Below are 23,428 nucleotides of genomic sequence, written 5' to 3' on the forward strand. Positions count from 1 at the left end.
CTACGTTGAACAAAATGGCTATCTCAAATTTAGATTGAATTGATTTGGGGAAATTAATCATTTTTGACTATTAAAAAGGGCACTAGCCCTTTCAATTTCCAAGCGAATAACACTTTTTCAAAGTTTCTACGACAACAAATGGCCATCTCAAAATTTTATAAGATGCATTTTGGTAGGTGTTGTGGGGGTTATCCACCCTTCGGTCACTCCAAGTCTTAAAATAGTCATTAGAACTTCTGATTAACAGTCCAACGAGCCCCCTCCGTAGTTTATACGATCAACTTTTCTACATATACCTTATATGCCTAAGGGCACAACGCACAAATCTTGCCCTGAGGGCTGCGGTGGGCTGCCATCCTCAAAGACACAATTTCTCGAACCTTTTAATTAGATCGAACAAAACGACTAACTCAAAATCTTGATTGGATATTTTGGGGAAATGGTGGGCGTGGGAGGAGGGCTAAGTGCCCTCCATCACTTTCGACTATTAAAAAGGGCACTGGCCCTTTCAATTTCGAATCAAATTAGGAGTTTTCGAAGCCATCTCAAAATTAAAATCAGATGCATTTCGAGAAACAACGAGGTGGGGGAAGTGTCCACAAATGTCCATTTCAAAATTTCTACCTGATGCATTTCGGGACAATGTGAGGTGTGGGGGGTATCCAGCCTGCAGTCGCTCTAAATTTTAAAAAGGGCACTAGAATTTTTGATTACCGATCCGATGATCAAATGTCTTTAAAGATGACTTTTTTTGAAGTTTTGACGACAACATATAGCTATCTCAAAATTTCTATCAGATATATTTTGGGAAAATACGAGGTGCAGGGGGGGGATCCACCCTCCCATTACTCTGAATCTCAAAAAGCGCATTAAAACTTCTAATTAGTAATCCAATGAGCCTCTTCCGAAATTTATACGATCCTCCTTTCTATATAAACCATACATACCCCCAGGGCATCACTTTCAAACCTAGCCCTGAGGGATCTAGGGGGGTGGCATCCTCAAAGACATAATTTCCAGACCTTTCAACTACGTTGAACAAAATGGCTATCTCAATGTTTGGACTTGATGGGTTTGGGGAAATGGTGGGTGTAAGAGGGACATTAGTTGCCCTGCAATCACTTTCAATTTCCAACTGAATGAAGTATCTGCGACAACAAGTAGCCATCTCAAAATTTCTATCAGATGCATTTCAAGAAAATACGAGGTTTCATGGGGGGAGTATCCACTTTCTTATCACTCTGAATCTTAGAAAGGGCAGTAGGACTTCTGATTACTAATTCAATGAGCTCCCTCTGAAGTTTATACGATCACCCTTTCTATAAATACCTTATATGACCCCAGGGCATAACTTACAACCTTTGCCCTGAGGAAACTCGGGGGATAGGGGGGTTCATCCTCAAAGACATAATTTCTGGAGCTTTCAACTACGTTTAACAAAATGGCTATCTCAAAATTTTGATTGGATGAGTTTGCGGTAATGATGGGTGTATGATTGGGATTAGTTGCCCTCCAATCACTTTCGACTATTAAAAAGAGCCCTTTAAATTTCTTCGCGAATGAACCTTTCTCGAAGTTTTGACAACAATAAATAGCCAGCTTAAAATTTTTATCAGATGAATTTTGGGAAAAAACCCTTTTATCCATCATTGATCCACCCTCTCATCACTATGGATCTCAAAAAGTGCACTAAAACTTCTTTAGTTGCCCTCCAATCACTTTCGACTGTTAAAAAGGGCACAAGCCCTTTCAATTTCCAAACAAATGAGCCCGTTTCAAAGTTTTTACGACAACTCCTTCGATACGAAGTGCCCTGGTCTAAAGGAAAGAAAGAAAAAAAAAATAATAATAATAATAATAACAATAATAATAATAATGATAATAATAATAATAATAATAATAATAATAATAATAATAATAATAATAATAATAATAATAATAATAATAATAATAATAATGTATAATCCACTGTACCCACATCAGTCTTTAAATGAATAAAGTTATTTTATGTTTATTCAGTATTTTTATCTGAAATATTATGCCCATTTCTTTATATTTTCAAAGCTGTTATTTGTAAATAGAAAGACAATGTGGTCTAAGAAATTATTTACTTTTTACCTTCTCAATTTTTAAAAAAATTCTGTTTTTAGTTTTATTTCTCTTTTCAGAGAGCTTTGTTCTGCAAGCCTACTAAACCTACCCAACTCTTCTATGTCTTCTTTAAGTGACAAAGAAGAATCTCTTCCAGAGAAGGAACAAAAACTAGATCAACTTATTCAACATCTCCAAACGCTACGAGCTCAACTTGCAAATCAGCTTCACAACGATTCTAAGGTATACATCTGTTATTTTATTATATAAATTGAGGGGTATCCCAGTTTATGCACTCCTAATGCTAATTTTCTGCCATCCTGCAACATGTTGTGCCACACCGCACCATGCCCCTCCTAACTACGGTGCGCTCTGCAACTCTGCACTCCAACTGAGTTGCATTATTTTGAAACTGAGCAATTTTCCTGGTATTTTTGTAATGATATTTACGGCTCTTGTTCAGAAATTTTGCGAAATTTTTGGCACAATATGGAAACTTTATGTAAAATTTAGCACAAATTTGCACCACTATTTAGGTGAATAAGTGGAACTGGAGTAGGGATAATTAGGACAAATTTCTCCCTCTCTATCCTTTGTTAAAGCTCAAAGAAGTGAGTTTGCAATATGCTTATTAAGACCGCTTCTTTGTCGAAGAATCTGGATTCTGCCCTATTAAACAATTGTAGAATTAATGGGATATTTTGCGTTTGTCAGGGAACAAACCCCTTTAGCGGTACATCTATTAACTTATTGTCAAGAGTTCTTTATTAGCTGTAATTAGCTTTCAGATCTTGATAGAATAAAGGGAATTTTTTACTTTTTCTCTTTTAAATATTAAATATTCTTTGAACTATTAAAATCTGGCTGAAGGTCTTTGAACAATGAATAATAAAAAATATCAACAATTGAACTTTGGATTTTTTTTTCATTTTTTAATATGGTATATCCTCTCTTCTCCGTCAAAGAACAAATTAGGAAATGGAGTTCTTATGGCAAAATTGTAACGTACCATGGGTAATCAAAGTACCTTGCTTATACAAGCAATTGGCTCCTAATATAATGAAAAAAGAAGAAGAGAAAAAACAAACCCGACTTACAGTTTTTTCAGCTCTCCTGTAGCATTGACATATTGCACAATAGCTCCTTGCGAGTTACCACAAGTAAAATGTCTTAGTCAAATTTGGCAAACCTATCTTGGATATTATCGACTGATTGAATCCATTTTCTCTTATCTTATTCGGTTCTTAAAATATATAGAAGGGTATGAAAAACCCCTACCGCTCAAGTTGTTCATTCATTAACGCATTGCAGGATCAGTTTTATTTACCAAGTGACATTTAGTAATCGCAATTTTGTCCGTCGGTCTGTATGTTGGTCCCGGTTTTGCTAGTTCGGGCACTTCCAGAGAAGTTAGGACGATGAAAGTTGGCAGGCGTATCAGAAACCAGACGAGATTAAATTAGAAATAGTCTCTTCTCCGATTCGACCATCTGGGGGGGGGGGAGAACAAGCGAACGAGATAGTTCAGAAGAATTTTATTTGTAGATAAAACAAGTGATTGTTGTTCTTAACTATGGTTTGCTGCTCTAGCGGTATGATTCTCGCTTAGGATGTGAGAGGTCTCGGTATCGAATTCCAGACCACCTCAATTTTTACATGGAGAAGTTCCGAAACTAGATGCTTGATCGATATAGCGATCGCTGAAAGTTGGCAGGTGTAGCAGGGACCGGACCAGATTATATTACAAATAGTCGCTTCGTCGATTCGACCATCTAGGGGGGAGTGGAAGGGCGGTTAATTGGGAAAAATTGGAAAAAATTAGGTATTTTTAACTTACAAACGAGTGATCGGGTCTTAGTGAAATTTGGTATTTAGAAGAACCTCGTTTCTTAGAGCTTTTATTTTAAATCCCGACACATACGGTGACATTGGGGGAGTGGGAAGGGGAAACCGGAAATCTTGGAAAAACCTTAGAGTGGAGGGAATGGGATGAAACTTGGTGGGAAGAATTAGCACACGTTTTAGATACGTGATTGACGTAACAAGACACGATCCGCTCCCTTTGGGGGAGTTGGGGAGATTTCCAGTGCTTTAGCGAGTTCGGTGCTTCTGGAGGTGCTAGGAGGATGAAAATTAGTTGGTGTGCCAGGGACCTACAGAAGTTAACTCCATAACAGTCATTTTCCAGATTCAATCATCTGGGGGGGGGCTAGAGGGAGGGAAAACGGTGAAAAAAGAGCTATGTTTATCTCACGAATGGGTGATTGGATCTTAATGAAACTTAATATTGGAAACATGTCATTTCTCAGACACTCCATCTCCTATTCGGATCGGATTCGTGGACACTGGGGGGTGGAGGGGGGGAACAGAAATCTTGGAAAACGCTTTGAGCGGAGAGATCAGGATGAAACTTGGTGGGAAAAATAAGCATTATATAAGATATAAGACAAAGTACTTATGTCTTATAGCCACCCCACTCAAGAGGCGAAGTTAGGCTAGTCATAATGAAATATACAAAAATATGATGAAAATACAATATTTTAGTAACAAAATTATGGAAACTTCAACAAAGAATTATGGAAAGGGGGCCGCTCAGGCAGCATTATAGTCAATACGTAACCTAAACGGTTCTAGGTGTTTCCCCCGAAGATTACCTCCCCCATGCGATAAATATCCCCACCAGCGGAAAATGCCCCCCACAAAATGAGTGAGTGGTGCATAATATACAAGTACCAAAATTCCTCCCCTCTACGGAAATGAAAAAAATAAAACCCAAATACAATTCTCAAATTTGGAAAGTATTAATTTCTACGGGTGGGGGGATATCTTCCGGGTGTCATTTACTGGGGAGGGGGTATTTTCCACGGCCTAACCTACCCTAACCAACCAAATACTAACAAAAAAAGCCTAATCTAACCAAAATACCAACTAAATATTTAATTAAAATATAGCTAAAATGTAGTTTCCTACCGAGCCGAAGCTAATTTTCTGGTATAAAAACCATGAAACCCGTTATTGCCTCATGTTCGCGATATAAATTTTGAGAGTGTGGTGACTATAAGACACAAGTACCATGAGAAGCGATAGAGTAGATGTAAAATATGTAATTTGGGTTATATATTTGCACATTAAGGGGGAGGGAGGGTAAATTATTAGGACAATGTGAAGTTAGAAAACAATTCTTGCTGCACAATATGTAGAATAATTAAACCTATGACATTAGGCATGCAGATCCGCTCTACTTTACCCCCTCCTTCCCTAATGTGTAAATATATAGCCTAAATTTGTTTCTTAAGTATTATATTTATCATACTTAGGTATTTTTCATTAGGATGGAGCGTCCGAGAAACATATTAAAAGAATATTAGGTAGGGAGTATATCATAGAAGTACCTTTAGAAGTTTCTCATTAATTATTTTTGTGTGCTATCTGTTCTCTTCACCATCAGAAAATTAGGTATGAAATATAGTTTTTGGAAACAAAATTTTAATGTATCTTGAATACTTGCAGCACATTTCTTCCGTAGATATTCGATCCTTAATAGCACCAATGTTCAGAATAGAACATTGTGGGTCACCACAAATCTTTTTCATGTATCTTGAATCCTTGCAGCACATTTCTTACGTAGATATTTGATCCTTGATATAACCAATGTTCAGCAGCGAAACAAATTTGTCAGTTTTTCAGCTTTCCTATAAAATTTATATTTTGTAGAATAGAAGATTGTGAGTCACCGCAAATCTTTTTAATGTGTCTTGAATCCTTGCAGCACATTTTTTACATAGAAATTTGATCCTTAATAGCACCAATGTTCAGAATAGAACATTGTGAGTCACCACAAATCTTTTTAATGTATCTTGAATCCTTGCAGCACATTTCTTACGTAAATATTTGATCCTTAATAGCACAAATGTTCAGAATAGAACATTGTGAGTCACCGCAAATCTTTTTAATGTGTCTTGAATCCTTACAGCACGTTTCTTACGTAGATATTTGATCCTTAAAAACACCAATGTTCAGAATAGAACATTGTGAGTCACCACAAATCTTTTTAATTGTCTTGAATCCTTGCAGTACATTTCTTACGTAGATATTTGATCCTTAATAGCACCAATGTTCAGATTAGAACATTGTGAGTCACTGCAAATCTTTTTAATTGTCTTGAATCCTTGCAGCACATTTCTCACGTAGATATTTGATCCTTAAAAACACCAATGTTCAGAATAGAACATTGTGAGTCACCACAAATCTTTTTAATGTGTCTTGAATCCTTGCAGTACATTTCTTACGTAGATATTTGATCCTTAATAGCACCAATGTTCAGATTAGAACATTGTGAGTCACTGCAAATCTTTTTAATTGTCTTGAATCCTTGCAGCACATTTCTCACGTAGATATTTGATCCTTAAAAACACCAATGTTCAGAATAGAACATTGTGAGTCACCACAAATCTTTTTAATGTGTCTTGAATCCTTGCAGTACATTTCTTACGTAGATATTTGATCCTTAATAGCACCAATGTTCAGATTAGAACATTGTGAGTTACCGCAAATCTTTTTAATGTGTCTTGAATCCTTGCAGCACATTTCTCACGTAGATATTTGATCCTTAAAAACACCAATGTTCAGAATAGAACATTGTGAGTCACCACAAATCTTTTTAATGTATCTTGAATCCTTGCAGTACATTTCTTACGTAGATATTTGATCCTTAATAGCACCAATGTTCAGATTAGAACATTGTGAGTCACCACAAATCTTTTTAATGTGTCGTGAATCCTTGCAGTACATTTCTTACGTAGATATTTGATCCTTAATAGCACCAATGTTCAGATTAGAACATTGTGAGTCACCGCAAATCTTTTTAATGTGTCTTGAATCCTTGCAGCACATTTCTCACGTAGATATTTGATCCTTAAAAACACCAATGTTCAGAATAGAACATTGTGAGTCACCACAAATCTTTTAATGTGTCTTGAATCCTTGCAGTACATTTCTTACGTAGATATTTGATCCTTAATAGCACCAATGTTCAGATTAGAACATTGTGAGTCACCGCAAATCTTTTTAATGTGTCTTGAATCCTTGCAGTACATTTCTTACGTAGATATTTGATCCTTAATAGCACCAATGTTCAGATTAGAACATTGTGAGTCACCGCAAATCTTTTTAATGTGTCTTGAATCCTTGCAGCACATTTCTCACGTAGATATTTGATCCTGAATAGCACCAATGTTCAGCAGCGAAACAAATTTGTCGGTTTTCCAGCTTTCCTATAAAATTTATATTTTATAAAATAGGTCATAGTGAGTCATTGTGGTTTGAATGTCTTTCCCGCATCTTTCCCGCATAGTAATTTGCATGAAAGATATATTTGTAAAAAAAAAAAAATCCCTTTCAAAAAAAATGTCTTGTGCTGATGCTTGATCGCTTCAAAGTTTTCTGAAAATAAGCTTAAATTTTCCTCTGACGCAACTTCGATTTCAACTACTTCCTCCTACACATGACGCATATTATGAGCAGAGTATACTCTGCTATACGTAAAATGATTCTTTAAGCAAATTTCCTTTTCGCTAGTAGCCAAAATTAAATAAAATGTTTAATATCAGAAAATAAACTTCTAATCAATTGAAACTGTGAAGACTTCTAAAACTGTCTTAGTTTAAAAATCAACCTGTTATTGTATATTTTAATTACATATATTCTGCTATTACATCACCGTGATTTTCTATCCCCAACAACAGAATTAATTTCAGCCTCTACATTCAAAAAACGAATATTACAAAATATCATAGGATACTGTTATTCATTTTAACCAACCCTCCCTAAAAAAAAAATCTTCAAATGCCTGGAAACAAAAACTTGACTAATTTTTGTAATGTCACTTTTGTCTGGTCTAAAACAGATGAGTTGAAAATCAATTTCATTTGCTACACTGTCAAACGTGGACAAGCGTATAACACAAAAAATGATGCCTTTGTTTAACTGGTTTGACTGTCTGCCACGCTGCTATTATTAAGTCAAACAGTTCGTGGTATCAAACTGTAGTAAGGAGTGACACGGCTCAATAGTAAACGAAACTCTAAAAAACGGAATGTTGATACTAAGAGATACATCAAAAGAATCAGATTTTTATGCTGATTTTAAATATATAAGTTTCATCAAATTTAGTCTTTTTTCATCAAAAGTTATGAGCCTGAGAAAATGTGCCTTATTTTGGGAAATAGGAGGAAACACCCCCTAAAAGTCATAGAATCTTAACGAAAATCACACCATCATGTTCAGCGTATCAGAGACCCCTGTTGCAAAAATTTCAAGCTCCTATCAAGAAAAATGTGGAATTTCGTATTATTTTACCAGAAAACAGATCACGGGTGCGTGTTTATTTATTTGTTATTCGTTTTATTTTCCAGGGGTCATCGTATGGACCAAGTGGTCCTAGAATGTCGCAAAAGGGCTCATTTTAACGGAAATGAAAAGTTCTAGTGCCCTTTTTAAGTGACCAAAAAAATGGAGGGCACCTAGGCCCCTTCCCACGCTCATTTTTTCCCCAAATGCAACGAATCAAATTTTTGAGATAGTACCTTTTATTCAGCATAGTCTAAAACCATAATAACTATGTCTTTTTGGGATGACTTACTCCCCCACAGTCCCTAGGGGGAGGGGCTGCAAGTTACAAATTTTGACCAGTGTTTACGTACAGTAATGGTTATTTGGAAGTGTATAAACGTTTTCAGGGGGATTTTTTGGTATGGGGGAGGGGGGGTTGAGGGGAGGGGGCTATGTGGGAGGATCTTTCCTTGGAGGAATATGTCATGGGGGAAGAGAAATTCAATGAAAAGGGCGCAGGATTTTCTAGCGTTACTATAAAAAAACAATGAAAAATTAAACATGAAAAAGTTTTTTCAATTGAAAGTAAGGAGTAGCATTAAAACTTAAAGCGAACAGAGATGTATAAAGGGCTTCTTCTCCTATATACCTCGCTCTTTATGCTAAAGTATTTCGGTAATTTCAACTATTTATTCTACGGCCTTTCTGATTCAGGGGGTCATTGTTAAAGAATTGGGACAAAACTTAAGCTTTAGTGTAAAGAGCGAGGTAAAGAGCGAGTTTGTTACGTAAGTTGATTCTTAAGTTATGTATATTTTTTACTAATAAAAACATTCGTTAAAAATTAAATGCTGCCTTTTTAAGTAACCGAAAAATTGGAGGGCAACTAGGCCTCCTTCCCCACCCCTTATTTCTCAAAATCGTCTGATCAAAACTAAGAGAAAGCCATTTAGCCAAGAAAAGAATTAATATGCAAATTCCATTTTAATAATTTATGTGCGGAGAGCCAAAATCAAACATACATTAATTCAAAAACGTTCAGAAATTAAATAAATAAAAAACAAGTTTTTTTTTTTTAACTGAAAGTAAGGAGGGACATTGAAACTTAAAACGAACAGAAATTTTTCTGTCTATGAAAGGGGCTGTTCCCTTCTCAACGCCCCGCTCTTTACGCTAAAGTTCTTTACTGTTTAATAAAGTAGAATTGAGAGAAAGAGTTTAATAAAGTAGAATTGAGAGAAAGAGTCATATACGGAGCAATTTCTGTTCGTTTTAAGTTTTAATGTCGCTCCTTACTTTTAGTTTTAAAAGACTAGTTATTTTTAAATTTAATTATCTAAAAGAAAGGCTTGGGTTAATAAAAGGCCTAAGATAGCAAAACCGATAAACTGCCCCTTTTTACTGATTACCAAAAGAGTTTGTTTTTTCGCTAGTCTTAACGGTATATATGGATATATGGGCAGGGTTCACACAGCTGCCCACGCAAAAAACAGACATTCATGCCTGATTCGTCAAGATCCATCCATCATCTAACGTCTATTTCTGCAAAATTATGGGTCGACTTACCCCTGGTTCCCACTGCTGTGATTTCGTGCAATATCCTGCGAAGTGCGACAAATGACAACAATCGTGCGACAAACGACACAAAACCATCCGTTTTGCTGCAATGTCGGATGCGTTGAATAATTTCAACTAATATGACAAATCGCATGCGTTGTTCTGATTAAAAAAATAAATAAATCATAACCAAAGTCATGGAGCTGATTGAAAAGCCAATTTTGGCTGATTTGAATTCTTCTAGAGTTTGTCGCAGCGACGCAGAAGTCTGCGTTTCTTTGTGAACCTCCATCCGACTCTGTCGTACGTCTGTTCCGCCAGAAAAATCGTGTTGGGATTGACACAGCAGTGTGGACCTAGGGTTACCCTGGATTCCCACTGATGCGATTTCACGCAAAAACGGCCGGTTTTGCGGGATCCATAAATTTACTTCTGTTTTATGAAACCAAGTTTATACGACGGTCCAACAGTTGCGTTGAAATATTTTTACTAAGCCGTTGAGAATCACATCCATTATTCTTAACTGAAAGCATTTTGAGCCACTATTGTTTGTAAATGAGAAACTAGTCAGGTTTAGTAGAAGCTTTCCATTTATATTTGTCAAAGAAAAGGAGGATCATCTTGTTTTAATCCAAGAATTTAATCCTAGAGGTTTCGGGGGATATCTCCAGGGAATTGAACATAGAAGAAAAGAATTGTTTTTATTAGGCATAACTATCCTAAGTTAATACAGGTTAGTCATTTGAATATTTGTCTTGCCCTCTAGAACCTGATTTAGCCCATTCCTATGTATATGCTGTTCAAAGAACTCTAAAAAGTTTCTGCGATTCAATGGCTGCAGTAAACCGTTTCCGTGTAAACATTTCTGCGTTTTTCCTGTTTCCGCTGTCCGTGAGCCGTTTGCGTTGAAAAAGAATCGCATCAATTGGAACCAAGGGTTATTCATTGAAATATTTCAACTCGCCCCTTAAAGCGCATGCAGCAAGGATAAAAAAAAATGGATTGTACTGAGAAATCGATTTTAGCAGTAATTCAATTATATGTAATAAAACAAAATCCTTATCGATGTAAATCCGATTTGGTTAAAAAATCCGTACACGCTAGCCTGCAAATTGTTTTGCTCAAATCTGATTTCTCTTTCCTGCGCTTTGACGGGAGAAATTTGGTGTGGCCTGTTTAGCGTTTTGACCACACTCTTCAGCCATTTGGCTTGAGAAAAAGAGTCTATTTGAATCAAGGTTATATACCTTAAAATATTGGGAAATTAAAAATAACGAAGTTATTCAGCTTTTGAGCAAAAATATTCTGATGAGCGAATTTTTTATGTATCCCCTTAAAAGATTTCATTAGCTTAGCCTCTACTGTCACCTCCTCTTTAACGAAGAAACAGCAAACAATCTATTATAAACAGGTGAGAAGAATGGTGAATAAAATGCAAGCTATATAATTAAGACAAAGGTCGAATCTTTTTTGAAATTCCTCAAGTATTTTGGTGCATTTCCTTCAAGACCCAAGTGGCAGAAAGTGACAATGCTTGGTTGTAAATTGTTCTTTTATCTGATTTATGGAATGTAAAATAAGCTTTTTTATTGTTGGAATTCTTTGTGCAAAATTCAGTGTTTACACAAAGTAAAATATTAGAAAATTTTAAATAGCAAACTGGACAATGAGAAGATTAGAATGATGAGGTACAAGTGCTAGTGGTTTTATGGAGTTTACATTTTCAGAAGTGGGCCACAAATACATATTTTGGACAAGGAATTGAAAAGGGTTTCCGCAATAATCAAAGTGTTTGGGAGACCAATAGGAAAAGAGTCCTAAATTTGTTTCTTACGAAGCTATTGAGTGTTACCAAGAATAAATAAAATATAAATAAATAAAATAAAATAAAAACACAAAAGCAATAAAATTGTGTGGCGGTCCGTAGTAATTTCAGATCCCCGATGCTACCGCCCTCGGATCTGAAAACGCAGTTGACCGTGCTGTAGTGAAGCTTAAGGTATACTTTAGCACAGTAATGCGAAATTTTGTGCAATTTCTTATGCAAAATTTCGTGTATATACAAAAAAAAATATCTAACAATTCTAAGTACTAGGGAGGTAAAAGGAAGTATTAGAATGATGAGATTCGTGTGTTGTCGGTTTTTTTCAGTTTATATTTTTAGAAGTGGATTACAAGAGACACATTTTAGACCGGGTGCAAAAAGTTGTTTCGTAGGAGCTTAGGTCAAAGAATTGAGGAATCTAAGGCAGCTCAAGCATGTCTGTCGTCTAGCGTTACAAATCAAATAAACCAAAAAAAAAAGAAAAAAAAGAAGTAAAACAACAATTTGCGACCCATGGTAGTGTCACTTTACTGATGTACTTCTCGGATTTGAAAAGTTGAGTTAGGGACTGTACTGGAGCTTAGATCTTAGGAGCTTAGAAACTAATAAGGGAAAAAAACTGAGGTTTATCTTAAAAAAAAGGCGAATCCGCGTGGTTTCACCCCAGAAATCATTTAAGATCAAGAAGTTAATTATTTAAGATCTAAAAAAGATTAGCGCCTGAAACTTTTTAACTTGTTAAGTTCAGATTTGCTTTGACTAAAGACAGATGCACAGTAAAAAAATTACCTTAAATGGTTTATTAAATATAAAAGGATTTTTTCAACTGAAAGCAAGGAGCAACACTAAAACTTAAAACGAACAGAAATCATTCCTTGTCTGAGGGGGGCTCTCCCCCCTTAACACCTCTTTCTTCATGCTTAAGTTTTTTAGTACTTTTCAAAAGACTTCTTGTTCTAATTAAGCGGCCCTTGGGTTTTATGAGTTATTCTTCAAGTATTGGAGCAAAAAGTCAAATTTTAGCATAAAGAGCGAGGTATTGGAAAGGGAGCAACCCTCCTCATATACGAAATAATTTCTTTTCATTCAAGTTTCTCCTTACTTTCAGTTGAAAAAACTTGTTTTAATGTGATTTCTGATCGTTTTTCAAATAATACTCAGAATTGTATTTCAGAACAGTATAAGTTTAGTATCTGAACTAAAAGGAACTAGCTTATGAACCTAATTGGATTACTTTTTGTACTGTATTGTGTTAGATTGCGCAATTAACTTACGGACTTTAATTGTGAGGGATTGGTCACTTCATACAAAGTGAGTTATTATTAGTGTATAATTGAATATATTGGTGTTATCGCTGATTAAAACTGTGATTAAGACTGATTAACAGTTTGTGAATCTGCAGTATCTCGTCGGAATAAATGACGGGAAAAAAGCCCCTAAGGCTACCACCCGAGAAGGATACTCCCACTGAAACCCTTAGCCGGTCGCCATTCCAACCTACCTATAAAACTCTTCATAGAACCCCCCCCCCCCCAACTACGCGATCCAAAACTGTTAGCCACTTGTCAGGAATTCAGGCCTTAGCCGAAACTAACTCTAATGAAAGAGGTGAGACTCTTGGCAAAAAAAGGAAAAAGGATGAAACTTGTTCACCAACGATAGTGCAACCCCTCTCTTCAAGTGTCCCAGAAACAAGTGCTAACGATCACCCGAATTATTATACTGTCTCAATCAAGAAAACCAATGGCCAACCCTTTTCAAAAGATCGATGTCTTTCTGATCACCAAGGTGAATTTTGAACTTGTTTTCAAGCAGGACGAGTCTATTGATATTTACTTTACGTCTTCTCAGGCGGCAGACCATGTCCTGTCAAAATACAAAGAAATAATTCTTGATGGCTCAAAAATTTTAGCCACAAAAAAAGATGTGGAAAAGTTACACAAGTATGTGTTGTATGGTGTTGATACCAGTGTAAAAGTGGAGGAAATACAAACTGAACTAATAGATTCTTCAGGTCTTCTCATCAATCCTTCAACTGCTGTATGGCTAAGTTTAAACAAAGAAGGTTTTCTTCACCCTAGCTGTTCAATCCTCATTTCCTGCAAAGTTGAGCTAAGTGGAGAAATATTCTTGTACGGTATGTCTCGTTTTTACAAGATTTATAAGCCTAAGCCCCTACAATGCTCCACTTGTCTGGCCCACGGCCACAGCAAAAAACACTGCAAACAGTCCCATCCGTTTTGCCTTAAGCGTGGGAAAACAGGCCATGCAATTAGTGAATGCCCTGCTTCAGACCCTTTCTGCAGAAATTGTAACCGTAAGGGACACACAGCCCTCCAAAAACAATCTTGCCCAGCTCACCAAAAGCGAGTTGTAATCCTTAGAACATCTGATAAAATGAACCTACCCTACTCAGTTGTAGCTGCAAGAATCCCTTGGCAACCCACACACCATCGGCCCAGTAGAAGCCAAGCAACAGTTGCTCTAGCAGATGCAAAGACAGTATCATTTCCAAAAGAGGCAAATAATGTTCATACTCAAGGTTCTAGTCATTCCCCCCATCCCTTACCTAAGTTTACTTCAACATCCTGCCCTCCAAAAGATTCATCTAAAAATAGCCAAGAATGGCAAAGGCTTGCAACTTATCTCACAGTCAGTCACTTAATTGAGGTTAGTAATGAAGCTGAGGAAACCAAAAATATTCTCAAGAAGAAAGCTATCACTAAACTCCTAGGTGATGACATATTAGAAACAGCTATGGCTCAATTATCCTCCATGAAAAAGGACATAGATTCCACATCAAAGCTAGTTAAGCCTGTAGACTCAACTGCAAATCAAATCAATGCAGGCTCTGAAATTGCCACAGCCCCCCAAGACGGTAGTCGATGCCACTGCCCTAGTCAAAGGCAAGAAATCTAAGAAAAAACGGCAAACTTTCCATGCCAGTCCAAAATTACCACCAATGATATTTCGTCGGCTGAAGAAGATTTCCAATATTCTAATCAAGGAGATAATGAAACTCAGACCTCAATGGATATTTAAATGTGCACCGTACAAGATTTTACGTTTCTCACGAATTTATCATTGTGTAATAATGTTGTTTTTAACTATTACGATGAAAAAAATAATTTGCCCACCAGCCCCTTAGCTAGCCCCGATAGCCCTTTAAACCAAATTAACTGTGAATATCTCGACACTTTTGATTTTGTGAAAAATGTGAAACCTAAGCTAATGGAAGAGACCAAACTTAATGTAATTTGCTTTAACATCAGAAGTATACGGGATAAGTGGGCTAATTTTAAAGACTTAATTTTAATGAATGGTTACTGCCCTTTCGACGTAATTGGAATAACGGAAACGTGGCTTTCAGAAATTGATGATAAGAATGAATTTTCCCTCCCTGGTTTTCAAGCTATTCATATTGAAAGAAAATTAACCAAGTCCTCTGGCGGCATTTCTCTTTACATCCGGTCAACTCTGAAATTCACCAGGCTATTAGACTGTGAATCCTTATTCTCGCAACCTATAAATAATAGATGCATTTATTCAATAATCGTAGACATAAGTGTTGACGAGAATTCTTTTATTTTTTCATTATTTTATAAGCCCCCCTCATTTCCGACCCCTTTCTTTTGTAACCTGTTTGATGATTTTTCTAGTTTTATTAATTTACCACAAAAGAAGGCAATAGTTTTTGGGGACTTCAATTGTAATTTACTAAATGTTAGCGATAATAAATATTTGTGATACCTTTTTTGAAACATTCACCTCAAGTGGTCTTCTTCCCACAATCCTTTTTCCTACTAGAGTTGATCCTGTGAGGTCTACAGCTACTGTAATTGACAACATTTTTGTATCCACTTCCCTGGGAAACCACCTGTCCTCCAAAATAATATTTTCTGACCTGTCAGATCACTTTCCAATCTATCTCTCGCTACCCTCCCTACCAACTACTCAGCCCTCTAGAACTAAAACCCCTACGTATAATAGAATATATAATACTGTGAATATGAACAGGTTCACGGATCGTTTGAAATCCTTCGACTGGTCCAAGGTTTTGGATTGTCAGGATGTTAATTCAGCCACAAATGATTTTACACAGGGACTGAGTGATCTTATCAGTTCAACCTTTCCAGTTCGTAAATCAAACCGAAAAACTACCCATATACGCCCCTGGATGTCTAATAGCCTGATAATCTCTTCATACCGAAAAAATGACCTATATAAGTTAGCTTGCAAAACCAGTAACGTTATTGACCTGACTAATTATAAAAAATACAAAAATTTATATACCAAACTTGTCCGGGAAGCAAAAAAAAAATATTATTATTCAAAAATCTTTCATTGCAAAGGGAACTTGCAAAAAATTTGGTCAACAATAAATGAAATTCTTTCAAAAAAAAAGAAATTCAAGATCTGTACCTCTTAACCTTAAGGACATCAGTGGCAGATTAATTGGCCCAAGTTCAGTACCGGATGCTTTTAATAATTATTTCACTAATATTTCAAATGCTAACTCCTGTTCCTTCTCCCAGTCAGTACAACCTAGCAAGAATCCTGGATCCATGTTTTTCTCTCCAACTGATCGTAAAGAGGTGCTTCAAGTTATCAAATGTCTCTCTAATAGTAGTACACCTGACTTCTTTGGCATAAGTAATAAGCTTCTTAGGACCGTATCTTCCTATGTTTGTGAACCCATTGTGCACATAGCAAACTTGTCTATGACCAATGGAGTCTTTCCCGAAATATTTAAATCAGCAATTGTTATCCCGATTCATAAAAAAGGCGATCCGTCTGAGATAAGTAATTATCGTCCAATCTCACTTCTCCCAGTTATATCTAATGTGCTCGAGAGAATTATATTCCGACGTCTTTCTCCCTTTTTATTTGGGATTCATTCTTCAGATTCGTTGATTTCTCCTCATCAATATGGCTTCCGTTCCAAATTTTCAACTGCTCATGCACTAATAGACGCCACACAGTTTATACGTTCCCAACTTGACCTTAAAAATACTGTATTGGGCTTATTTCTGGACTTTTCTAAGGCCTTTGGTATGGTTGATCACAGTGTTCTATTAAGTAAACTCAACAACTTAGGGATTCGTGGAGTTCCTTTCTCATGGTTTGGCTCTTATCTCTCTGGTAGAGTACGGAGTGTGAGTTTGGGCGGGTTGACTTCACATCCCCTACCTGTCCGAAGGGGCGTCCCAAAAGGCTCTGTTCTTGGTCCAATACTTTTTCTCCTTTATATTAATGATTTGGTTACGGACCTGGATCCATCAGTGCACCCAGTACTTTTTGCTGACGATAGCAACTTTTTCATCACCGGTCCTAATTTACCATCCGTCGTCGCCTCTACTCAAACCCTTCTGAATAGAGTACAGGAGTGGTGTCTAGTTAACTGCATGACCATTAACATCAAGAAAAGTCAGGTTGTATTATTTCGAACCCCTTACAAAAAAATGAAGCTCAGCAAGCACTTGGCCTAAAATATTCTACTAATCTCCTCCCACAGGTCAAAGTTGCCAAGTTTCTTGGTGTCCACATAGAGTCCTCCCTATCATTTGCAACACACGTGTCCTACATCAGAGCCATAATTTTACGACAGGTAAGTATGATTAATCGTGCAAATTATTTTCTTCCTCCCGATATCCTTGTCACCCTCTATTACTCTTTTATTTACCCATATATCTCATACTGTGGATCTGTTTGGGGCAACACTTTTCCTTCAGTTACCAATAAATTAAAATCTGCCCAAAACCGTGCCATCAAAGCAGTTTTTCGGCTGCCCCGACTATATCCCACCCAGGACTTGTACTCCGATTTTGGTATTATCCCTTTTGAACAAATCATCAAAAAATTAAATCTATACCTTGCATACTCCGCTTACCATAAAAATCTTCCTCCTAAATTATTATCTTATTTTAATATTAATAATTCTGAAGGCCTCTGTCTCCAGTCATCCAACCGTTCCTTCATTGTCCCCAAGTGTGTCTCTAGTTCCGCCCAGCGATCCCCCATTTATAAATCTATACTTCAATGGAATATAATGCCCTCCAGTGTCGAGCTATCTACAAGTTTTCGCACGCTGTATAACAATGTACTAAAATTTTGATATTATAACTCTCTAAATTCTTATTCAATTTGCTTTAGTTACCCATGTTTTCTCTTTTCTTTTTTTCTCTCTTCTTCATTTTCAATTTTTTGTGGTTATGGTCCTCAACAAGTTCGCTTCCAGGATCTTTATTATTATTGGTGTTATATTCTAGTTTTATTTGAATAAATTGAATTGAATTGAATTGAAATTTGGCACCTCTTCCATAGTAAACTCTCTCTCCCGTGGATATTCCTCCATGAAAAGTTCCTCCAGATAACGTACTAGTTGAAGATTCCACCTGAAAATTTTCCTTATTATGCTTTCATGAGAAAAATACTTTAATCTCTGTTTCAAATCATGCCAGAAATCCTCCATTCTGCTGGAAATTTCCATCCCACCCACTGGAAAGTCGGTTCCATGAAAAATTCCCCGTGGAGAATTTTTCCTGCGGAAAATTCCCCGAAAAAAATTTCTCCCACGAAAGCCCCCCCCCCCCCCGCGGAACTCCAAATGACAATTCCTTTTAAACATTTCCCGGACAATTTCTCCAGAACATTCCCACATGTGAAATTGATTTGCCAAAGAGAAATTCGGATAATTAAAAATAATTTCGTATAGCAATTCTGGCAAATTCTCACAGTATAAAATCTACCCTTGAAATTCCACCTCCCAAAACTTCCCTCCCCACGGAAATTTTTTTGAATCGAAAAAATTATAGTGCAGACAAATAATACGATACAAAACTAATATCAACATATGTTTGGTGGGGTATGGTGGGGTATAGTGGAAAACTCTTTCATTCTGTGTTTCAGAGACGACGGGCGAGCACTTCAATGGCATATTTTTTTCTCCACAGTCGTCGACTAGAAATTCATAGCCAGGAATTTCTTTAGTTGTGCTGGGTAAAATTACACCGCCAATGGGCTAGTAGTTTTACATTCCCGTTGGACGCAAGTTAAAGCGCCACTCTGGCTTAGGTCTTAGCAGATCGGATATGTAGTTTAAAAAAAAAAAATGGAATTCTGGTTTTTAAATTCCAGAATTCATATTAGGATTTATTCAAGCCTCATTTCTGAGGCTTGGAAACGAAATAGATCTTACCTCTGACAGTAAACAACATTTTTAGATAGAATAAAAAATAATCTCAAAAAGCTCTCAATAGCTATTGATGGCGCTTAGGATGTCAAATCAACATTTCAATTGCTGGGTCTCTTACAGGGACAGATAGCAACCCAAATTTGCATCAATCAGAATAGAACTACGGGTGTAAAACATATAAGCAAACCAACAAGCAATTGTGTTACCTCATATATTTATAACGATGTTATGTTTTCACACAAATAGCCTATGGCAAAAAAGAAACAAAAAACTGTAAAACTAAATCGGATTTGAAATAAAAATAATGTTTGCATCATGGGGAATTGAAAAACATTTTTTTGTTTATTTCTTTTCATCATCCTTGTCATATACTGCAACTTAGGGAAAAAAAAGCTTAAATTCTTTTACGAGTTTACGCAAAAAAATAGGTTTTACAAAAAAAATCAAAACAAAAATACTAAAATCAAATCAAAAACGAAAAAAGAAGAAAAAAATGAAAATCAATGCATCAAAGTAATAGGACACAAATATTTTATCGACAAATATTGGGTTGAAGTAGCCACAAATGTTTTCATTCCTTGTACTTTAACAAAAAAAACTAGCTACAATTTCGATGACCTTTTTCTCTGTGCAGATTTGTAGCTAACAATTTAGCTACAAATCTGCACAAAAAAGATTAAATTCAAAAATGATTAAAAAGATTACAAAAACTTTAAAAAGATTTAGATTAGAGCAGGTTAGATTCTATAGCAGATTTACGCAAAAAACAGCATTTATAAACAAACTTTCCAACAAAATATTGAAATAAAATCAAAGACGAAAAAAGAGTAAACAAAAACAAAAATCAATGCATCAAAATAATAGGACACACAAATTTTATCCACAAATATTTGGGTTGATGTAACCACAAATGTTTTCATTCTGTGTACTATAACAAAATAATTGTCTACAATTTCGATGACCTTTTTCTCTGCGCAGATTTGTAGCTAACAATTTAGCTACAAATCTGCACAAAAAAGATTAAATTCAAAAATGATTAAAAAGATTACAAAAAGATTAAAAAAATTTAGATTAGAACAGGTTAGATTCTATAGCAGATTTACGCAAAAAACAGCATTTATAAACAAAATTTCCAACAAAATATTGAAATAAAATCAAAGACGAAAAAAGAGTAAACAAAAATGAAAATCAATGCATCAAAATAATAGGACACAAAAATTTTATGTGGCAAATGTTTGGATTGATATAGCCACAAATGTCTTCATTCTGTGTACTATTAAATAAAAAAAAAGCAATTTTTTTTAACGGAAAGTAAGGAGCGGCATTGAAACTTAAAACGTACTGAAATTACTTCGTACATGAAAGGGGCTGCTTCCTCATCAACGCCCCGCTCTTTACGCTAAAGTTAGACTCTTTTTCTTAGCTCTACTTTTTAAAGATAGTAAAAAACTTTAGCGTAAAGAGAGGGGCGTTGATGAGGAATAGCCCCTTTCATATACGAAGTAATTTTTGTTCGTTTTAAGTTTTAATGCAGCTCCTTACTCTCCGTTAAAAAAACTTGTTGTTTTTTATTTAATTTCCGAATGTTTTTGAATCAGTGCATGTTTTGATTTTGGCTCTTCGCAGATGAATAATTAAAACAAATTTGCATTTTTTTTTTTTGGCTAAATAGCTTTCTCATAGTTTTGATCGAATGATTTTGAGAAAAAAGGAGCGGGGAAGGAGGCCTATTTGCCCTCCTCTTAAAAAGGTACTTAAAAAGGCAACTAGAACTTTTAATTTTTTACGAATGTTTGTATTAGTAAAAGATATGCGTAACTTACAAATTAGCTTACGTAACGAACTTCTGTATTCTCATGTTTTTATTACGTATATGGGGGGGGGGGTTCACCCCCTCGTCAGTACCTCGCTCTTTGCACTAAAGCTTAAATTTTGTCCCAATTTCTTAAGAATGACCCCTGAATCACAAAAGCCGTAGAATAAATAGTTGAAATTACTAAAAATACTTTAGCATAAAGAGCGGGGTATTAGGAGGAGGTGAGCCCATTATATGCTTAATAATTTCTGTTCGTTTTAAGTTTTAATGCTTCTCCTTACTTTCAAATAGAAAAACTTTTTCATATTTATTTTTTCATTGTTCTTTTTTTAAATAATGCTTGAAAATCCTGCACTCCCTTCAAAAAAAAAATTTCTTCCCCTACGACAAATTCCTCCAAGGAATGTTCCCCCAACACATCTCCCTATTCTCAACCCCCCCCCAACCAACCTAAAAATCCCCCTGAAAAGTCTGTACACTTCCAAATACCCATTACTAAATGTAAGCACTGGTCAAAATTTGTAACTTGTAGCCCCTCCCACGGGGACTCTGGGGGAGTAAGTCTCCCCCAAAAGACATAGTTATAAAGTTTTTTGACTACGGTGAATAAAATGGCTATCTCAGAATTTTGAGCCAGTGACTTTGGGAAAATAATTGGGGTGGAAGGGGGCCTAGGTGCCCTCCATTTTTTTTGTGACTTAAAAAGTGCACTAGAACTTTTCATTTCTGTTAGAATGAGCCCTCTCGCAAGATTCTAGGATCACTGGGTTGATACGATCACCCCTGGGAAAAAAAAAACAACAAAAAAACAAACAAACACGCATCCGTGATCTGTATTCTGGCAAAAATGCGAAATTCCACATTTTTATAGATAGGAGCTTAAAACTTCTACAATAATGTTCTCTGATACGCTGAATCTGACGGTGTGATTTTCGTTAAGATTGTATGACCCTTAGGGGGGTTTTCCCCCTGTTTTCGGAAATGGGGCAAATTAATCTCTGGCTCGTAACTTTTGATAGGTAAAACTAATCTTGATGAAATTTGTATATTTAAAGTCAGCATTAAAATGCTATTCTTTTGATGTAACTATTGGTATCAAAATTCCATTTTTTAGAGTTTCGGTTACTATTGAGCCGGGTCGCTCCTTACTACAGTTCGTTACCACGAACTGTTTGATAACAAGATAACTGGCTACAATTTCAACGACCTTTTCCTCAGTGCAGATTTGTAGCTAATAATTGAACAGTTTTTTTTTTACTAAACAGATTTACATAAATGTAAGCAAAAAGAAAAAAAAACTGAAAGGAAAGCGAATGGTTTAAAAGTAAGTTGGTGTGTGTTTAAGCTAGTTGAGTGAATGAAAAAGTAACTAAATTTAAATTTGGCGAATTTGTATTTTGGAATTATGAAAAATTATGGAATTATACCATTTCCAAAGAAAATTTCCCAGAAATGCTGAAAAAAAAATAATGCTGTTGGGCCACATTTTTTCGTAAAGTCTAGCTGACTTTTAATGGGATAAGCCTTTAATAACAATCGGCCTACATAGAGAAATATTTCCATTTTTATTGTTGTAGCTCCATGCTCAAAATCTAGTTTTAAATGTTGGACGTTGTATTTTATAAATCCTTAAACAAAAGAAAACATAAAAAATAAATTATTATTTCTCGTTAACTTAAAATAAACTCTGAAAAATTTCGAAGATGGGTCAGATCAAAATGGAAGGCACACAATTGAAATCACTGTAACCAGAAACTTGGCTTGGGAGAACGTGATATTTTGAGAAAAAATCTCAACTCCTTAAATACAAGAATATATTAAAAGAAAAGTGTAATTTTTTGTCAACTGAAAATGAGTTCTGCCTCGTTGTGTATCTATTGAGACTGCTTGTGTGGAAAAATATTAGTTTTTCTTGGAAAGAAAAACAAAGCCAAAAGTTAATGGAGAATAAAATGAAGTAGCTATTGCATTTGGCCGTTCCTCAGATTCCTGAAGAGTAGCTGTATTGGTGTTATTAATCTTGTATCCTGGTTATGACACTTTGCAAGACATAAAGGATCAGATGGTTGACATTCGGTACTCAGTTCAAATGGTCCGAATATTGTTGTGACTCAAATAAATATGTACTAGAGAATTGAAGTGCGGCATTGACATAAACTATTAATTGACGGAATATAGTTCTTAGAATAATGTATTTTTAAGGAGCAACTGCCTTGAAGAAAAGATGAATTGGCAAAAATCATTTGGCGAAATAATGTTTTGACAAAATAAAACCTCAACGAAAAATATGCTTTCACTTAAATATGTTCCCTGAATTCCTTGACCACTAACCCTTGATGGATCCAGGCATGCCCAAAAAAAACTTGACTAGAATGGGACCACACGTTAACATAATGCCCATCCTGAGTTAATGTGAACAAGTATTTATTTGTTGAAATGATTTATGAAAAAAAACATGACACCATGTGACAGGTATTATGAATAAATTGTAACCACACTCAGGTAGGTGTGCCGAGGATGCGGCCTTCATATGCAAGCTTCCTCCTTCATCGGGAATTCTCAAAATTTCCGCAATATTTCTATTATGTTTTATTATCCCTATGATTCACCTAAA

At 35.7% G+C, this 23,428-nt stretch overlaps 1 protein-coding gene across 1 annotated transcript in view; it reads left to right on the forward strand.

Annotated features, from left to right (window-relative positions):
* The window catches only part of LOC136043956 (transcription factor SOX-6-like), a 146,727-nt gene that overhangs the window by 51,726 nt on the left and 71,573 nt on the right, over positions 1-23,428 (forward strand). Inside the window, exon 3 of the mRNA XM_065729031.1 lies at positions 2,169-2,334. Within this exon, the coding sequence (XP_065585103.1) occupies positions 2,169-2,334 (166 nt within the window). The remainder of the gene's footprint in view (positions 1-2,168; positions 2,335-23,428) is intronic.

The sequence above is a fragment of the Artemia franciscana genome, chromosome 2, assembly GCF_032884065.1.
Source record: "Artemia franciscana chromosome 2, ASM3288406v1, whole genome shotgun sequence".
NCBI lineage: Eukaryota > Metazoa > Arthropoda > Branchiopoda > Anostraca > Artemiidae > Artemia > Artemia franciscana.